We start from the raw sequence: 6,814 nt of genomic DNA, 5'->3' as shown, positions 1-6,814 counted from the left end.
CTCTCTCTCTCTCTCTCTCTCTCTCTCTCTCTCTCTCTCTCTCTCTCTCTATTTTTCTCTCTCTCTCACTGTAGCAAATCTGTCCAGTCAAAAGTGGACAACATATTGGTGAGTAGTTGTGATTGTCATAGATAGATATCAGTTTATGTCTTAGATGCAGAGTGAAAAACAAGACTTTAGACTAGTTCAAAGGTGCCGGGAATCTACCGGAATGCACCAATTTAGTGATAATTTCGATTTCCTTGTGCGTTTTTGAAGAATATGTCAAGAGAATTACCAGAAATTGCTAGTACAACTGTGTTTCAGTAACAACTTTATTTAAATGAGGTATATACCGCAGGTATAATGCGGGTTATAAGCATGTAGTTATGAGCRTTCATAATGATGTCATAAGGCTGATAAGCTATCGAGGTTTGGGGTCAATTCCATTTAAATTCCAATTCAGGAAGGACACTGAAATTTCAAATTCTTTTCACAATCAAGACATTTTGGTATTGGAATCGGGAGTTTTGTTTACTTTGTGGATTCACTGGAATTGAAATGGAATTGACCCCAAACCCTGAAGGGATCACTGAATGTGTTATTATTACTATATCTACAGTAGCTTGTCTGTGTCAACATGGAGAGCATGACAGTCTGTCTGGTCTGTTCATCCTGTCACCACGGGCCCGTGTCTCAGAGTAATGAGTGCTAAGATCATGTCTCTGGTCTGGTCTGGTGTTGGCTTGATAATGGTACGCTGTGTCATCATCATCATACACAAAGTCTTAACCTGGGTCGTGTTCATCAGGGCACAACCATAGCAAAATGGTTTTCAACGAAATGCAAAAAAAACATTAGATTCTTATTGGACAAGTCCAGGTAGTTCCTTACAATGTCAGTCCATTTTTTTTCTCTTTGTGTGCTTAATGAACACAATCCTGGTAATAAGCCTTACTGATATGATGACCCATTTAATATGTGTGCCCTATTTGTGCCAATCATAATAGAATGAAAGCAGACTATAGCTAGCCTAAATTGTTTAGAAAAGACTGTGACAGGCGGTGGCTAACAAGCAGGTTGTGGTGGAATCCAGTAAATTGCTATTTTATTCTCCYCTGATTGGCTGACAACTCTCATCTCATTCATAAGTATCGCTTCCCTTAACAACAAAGAGGCAAATAGAGAAGGAAGTGATGACATTCATGAAAACTTTAGAAACCAATTGAAAAGGAGGTGGGGTGTCGTCTGTTGTGTACTGGGAATCTAAGACGTGTTGTCAGTGAGCCAGCAACATGTGTAGTGGGAATCTAAGACGTGTTGTCAGTGAGCCAGCAACATGTGTAGTGGGAATCAAATACAGGTTGTCAGTGAGCCAGCAACATGTGTAGTGGGAATCAAATACAGGTTGTCAGTGACCAGCAACATGTGTAGTGGGAATCAAATACAGGTTGTCAGTGAGCCAGCAACATGTGTAGTGATCAAATACATGTTGTCAGTGAGCCAGCAACATGTGTAGTGGGAATCAAATACATGTTGTCAGTGAGCCAGCAACATGTGTAGTGTTTTGATTATCATGATAACCACATTTACATGACATTTTAGTCTTATCTAGAAAGACTGACATGTAACTGCCAAAGTAATGGAAACACTTGATTGAATGGTGGATACAAAGTATACTGAACACAGGTACTTCCACACAGGTGTGGTTCCTGAGTTAATTGAACAATTAACATTCCATCATGCTTAAGGTCATGTATAAAAAAAATAGCTGGGAAGTCGATGATTTTGGCTACCGTAGTTATGGCCCCGTCGGATGACAATGCCCCCTATCCTCAGGGCACGAGTGGTCGCTGAATGGTTTGATGAGCATGAAAAACAGTACGCCATGGCAGTCACCAGATCTCAACACTGTTGAACAATTCTGGAAGATTTTTTTTATTTAACCTTTATTTAACTAGGCAAGTCAGTTAAAGAACAAATTATTATTTACAATGACGGCCTACAGTGGGTTAACTGCCTTGTTCAGGGGCAAAATTTTTTTTTTTTTACCTTGTCAGCTCAGGGATTCGATCTAGCAACCTTTTTGGTTATTGGCCCAACGCTCTAACCACTAGGCTACCTGCCGAGATACTGTGTTTTCCACCACCATCAACAAATCACCAAATTATGGAATTTCTCTTGGAAGAATGGTGTCTCATCCCTCCAATAGAGTTCCAGACACTTGTAGAATCTATGTCAAGGTGGATTGAAGCTGTTCTGGCTTGTGGTGACCCAACACCCTATTAAGACACTTTATGCTGGGGTTTCCTTTATTTTGGCAGTTACCTGTAACTACAAGCAGTACATTGGGGCGCCAGGTGTAGCCTAGTGGTTAGAGCGTTGGACTAGTAACCGAAAGGTTGCAGGATTGAATCCCCGAGTTGACAAGGTACAAATCTGTAGTTCTTCCCCTGAACAAGGCAGTTAACCCACCGTTCCCCGGGAGGCCGTCATTGAAAATAAGAATTTGTTCTTAACTGACTTGCCTAGTTAAATAAAGGTKAAATATATATATTTTTTAAAAAGCAGTACATTCAACTAAAGTAGGTCGTAACTGGCAACAGTGAAGCAGTACTACATGTTTTGTTTCCCCTCTCTACTACCTCTCATTTTACAGCAAGATGTTGAGAYGTTTACAGACATCGAAAAACTCTACCTCTACTTGAAGTTGCCTTCTGGTCCCAGCAATGGCAATGATAAAAGGTAACTTCTTGTTTCTCCTTTTTCTCTCATTTATTAATAATAATATATATATGTCATGTAGCAGATGCTTTTATCCCAAGGAGACTAAATGTTTTGTGTGGGTGGTACCTGGAATCAAACCCGCAGTCCAGGCATCGCGAGGGCCTTGCTCTACCAACTGAGCCGTACAGAACCATTTAGCTGTACCTCATTGCACTTTGTAGCCTATATTTTATAATATACATACATATATATACATATATATATACATATATATACATACATATATATACATATACATATATATATATATACATATATATACATATATATACATACATATACATACATATACATACATATATATACATATACATACATATACATACATATATATATACATATATATACATATATATACTTTCAGAAAGTATTCACTCCCCTTTGCCTTTTAACAAATGTTGTTTTACAAAGCGAGATTCATATTGATTTCATTGTCATATTTTGTTAACGATCTACACAAAATACTCTATAAAGTCAAAGTGGCAGAAAAATTCTAACATTTGTAAAAAAAAAATATATATATATTTTTTTAAAACATGAATAATAAAACAGTAATATATCTTGAGCAAATAAGTATTCAACCTCCTGAGTCATTACATGTTAGAATCACCTTTGGCAGTGATTACAGCTGCAAGTCTTTCTGGGTAAATCTCTAAGAGCTTTCCACTCTTGGATGGTGCAACATTTGCCTATTCTTTTGAAAATTCTTCAAGCTCTGTCAAATAGTTTTTTGATCATTGCTAGACAACCATTTACAAGTCTTGTCATAGATATTCAAGCAGATTTAAGTCAAAACTTTTAACTCGGGAACATTCACTTTCTTCTTGGTAAGCATCTCCAGTGTAGATGTGGCCTTGGATTTTAGGTTATTGTCCTGCTGAAAGGTGAATTCTTCTCCCAGTGTCTGGTGGAAAGCAGACTGAACCAGGTTTTCCTCTAGGATTTTGCCAATGCTTAGCTCCATTCRGTTTCTTTTTTATCCTGAAAAACTCCCCAGTCCTTAACGATTACAAGCATACCCATAACATGATGCAGCCACCTCTATGCTTCAAAATATTGAGAGTGGTACTCAGTAAAGTGTTGTATTGGATTTGCCACAAACATAACACTTTGTATTCAGGATAAAAAGGTAAATTGCTTTGCCACATTTTTTGCAGTATTACTTTAGTGCCTTGCTGCAAACAGGATGCATGTTTTGGAATATTTGTATTCTGTACAGGCTTCTTTACTTTCACTCTGTTATTTAGGTTAGTGTTGTGGAGTAACTACAATGTTGTTGATCCATCCTCAGTTTTCTTCTATCACAGAAAGTCACTATTGGCCTCATGGTGAAATCCCTGAGCAGTTTCCTTCCTCTCCGGCAACTGAGTTAGGAAGGACTCCTCTATCTTTGTAGTGACTAGGTGTATTGATACACCATCCAAAGTGTAATTAATAACTTCACCATGTTCAAAGAGATATTCAATGTACGTTTTTTGTCATTGTTGACCCATCTACCAATAGCTGCCCTTCTTTGCGAGGCAATGGAAAATCTCCCTGGTCTGTGTGGTTTAATCTGTGTTTGAAATTCACTGCGCGACTGAGGGACCTTACAGATAATTGTATGTGTGGGGTGTCATGTTAAACACTAATATTGCACACAGAGTGAGTCCATGCAACTTATTATGTGACTTTTGTTAAGTAATGTTTTACTCCTGAACCTTTTTAGGCTTACCATAAGAAATGGGTTGAATACTTATTGACATTCCAGCTTTTTATTTGTAATTAATTTGTAAAAATTTCGAAAAAACATAATTCCACGTTGACATTATTGTGTGTAGACTAGTGACAAAAAAATCTAAATGTAATCCATTTTCAATTCTGGCTGTAACACAACAAAATGTGGAAAAAGTCAAGGGGTGTGAATACTTCCTGAAGGCACTGTATTCTCTCATTCCACTTTGTATCCTATATTTTATAATATATTCTCTCATTCCACTTTGTATCCTATATTTTATAATATATTCTCTCATTGCACTTTGTATCCTATATTTTATAATATATTCTCTCATTCCACTTTGTATCCTATATTTTATAATATATTCTCTCATTGCACTTTGTAGCCTATATTTCTGTTTGTTGAGCAGGAAGTTAGAAACTGTTATGGCCATTTTATTTTTGGCGTTTCCAGATATGTTTTTACCCGGCTGTTTTTTGATCACAAGCAGGTAGAGCGCTGCTACCCGACCCGAGCCCGACAGGCCACGACATTATACATCCGGTTAGGGTCGGGTAGGGCCTATTTTTTCATCAATAACTAGGGTACCGGCAGGGCTCGTTTAAAACTAAATTGATCAGTAACATTTTGAAGCTGAGACATTCGCTCGTGCTCTGCTGCTGCAGTACAGTCATATCTGACTAAGATCATTAACATGGTGTCAGAAGCGCTTCAGCCTCGTCAAATACAAGACAGAAGAGGTTATTTTTTGTCCGAGTTTAGAGTAATGAAAAGTAGCTAACAGCTAACTGCTTTCTGGTGTCTCTTCGTTGAGCGGAGCAGAGCCCAAGCGGAGCCGTTGCTACGGTTACTCACAGACTCAGAGCCGCCGTGAGCAGAGCGAGCTGCGCGCAGGGAGCCGTTGCTACGGTTACTCACAGACTCAGAGCCGCCATGAGCAGAGCGCATGCAGAGCGAGCTGCGCGCAGGGAGCTAGTGACAGACAGAGAGGAGCAGCTCATGGATTTACTAAAAAAGAGGACGTTATTTCGGATTTCGGGCAGGGTTCTTAAATTTGGCAGAAGTAATCAGGCCTGGGTAGGGTAGGMCCTGAACTTCCCAGGCATGGGTGGGCGGGGGCTTAAAACGAATGCCCGTGCAGGGCTCTACAAGCAGGATGCATTCATTCGACTAATATTTCAGTGCATTTTGGGGGAAAAACCTATCTATACAATTCCTTTGCATCAATATTCAACACTGCAGTCTCTGTATTGTGATCTGATGCTTATGACTGCTCATATAATGTTTATTCGTACGATTATGAAGCGCTACTAGTATAATGATTGATTTGCTATTATATCCAGCTTTCCGTGTTTCTTAATTTGTTACTCCATCTTTGTCTGTTTGTCCATCCATTACCTCAACTCTTCAACACTGCAACATCACTAGGACTGAGAACCAGAGAGCCTCCACTCCTGGACTATGGTACTTACTACATTACACACGCACGCACGCACACGCACACACACACACACACACACGCACACACACACACACACTATTCCCTGAAAGAAATCCAAACAAAACCGGAGACCGTCTTTCTTTACACACTGCCTTGTCTTTTCAAGGTCAAACACACATCACAAGAACGTATCAGTTTCCGGGTCGTTTCACCACTAACTTATTCTCTTATACACATCTAGATGTGTATAAGAGACAGCACACACACACACACACACACACACACACGCACACACACACACACACTATTCCCTGAAAGAAATCCAAACAAAACCGGAGACCGTCTTTCTTTACACACTGCCTTGTCTTTTCAAGGTCAAACACACATCACAAGAACGTATCAGTTTCCGGGTCGTTTCACCACTAACCTGTTTGTGTCGGTGTTGACTTTAACCGTTTCAGTGACCAGAGTGGCATGTCGTCCAGTCGAACACAGCAGATGTACGCTTTCAACTGGATCCGGAATCACCTAGAGGAGCACCCTGAGACATCACTGCCAAAGCAAGAGGTGTACGACGAGTACAAGTGAGTATGGCCTGTACATTAGGGTTGCYAAAGGTTTRCCAGGAAATCCTGGTTAGAAGATTKCAGGAATCAAAAGGGAATAAGCAAAAAAAAATCTTAAATCCTCCAAACCAGGATTTCTGAAAAACCTGGTTATTTTTGAGGGAAGGTACTGGAATGTTGCAACCCTACCTGGGTTCTCAGCACAGAATCTCCATCGAAAGTGCTTCCTAGACTAGGTTTAAACTGTCTGGGACAGCGGCCGTTGAGTGTATTAGTAGTGGTTTGTCCGGTTGAAGGAATGGATTGATGAATGTGCCTTGTGCC

At 39.7% G+C, this 6,814-nt stretch overlaps 1 protein-coding gene across 1 annotated transcript in view; it reads left to right on the top strand.

Annotated features, from left to right (window-relative positions):
• The window catches only part of LOC112077643 (DNA-binding protein RFX7-like), an 8,487-nt gene extending 1,973 nt beyond the window's left edge, over window positions 1–6,514 (top strand). Inside the window, exons 2-5 of the mRNA XM_024144130.2 lie at window positions 75–108; window positions 2,639–2,724; window positions 5,912–5,947; window positions 6,386–6,514. Coding sequence (XP_023999898.2) covers window positions 75–108; window positions 2,639–2,724; window positions 5,912–5,947; window positions 6,386–6,512 — 283 coding nt within the window. The 3' untranslated portion in view covers window positions 6,513–6,514. The remainder of the gene's footprint in view (window positions 1–74; window positions 109–2,638; window positions 2,725–5,911; window positions 5,948–6,385) is intronic.
• Window positions 6,515–6,814: the final 300 nt, after the last annotated feature.

The sequence above is a fragment of the Salvelinus sp. IW2-2015 genome, unplaced genomic scaffold, assembly GCF_002910315.2.
Source record: "Salvelinus sp. IW2-2015 unplaced genomic scaffold, ASM291031v2 Un_scaffold4786, whole genome shotgun sequence".
In the NCBI taxonomy this organism is placed as follows: domain Eukaryota; kingdom Metazoa; phylum Chordata; class Actinopteri; order Salmoniformes; family Salmonidae; genus Salvelinus; species Salvelinus sp. IW2-2015.
The sequence above is the reverse complement of the archived record's forward strand: the minus strand, read 5'-3'. Positions and strand labels throughout refer to the sequence as shown.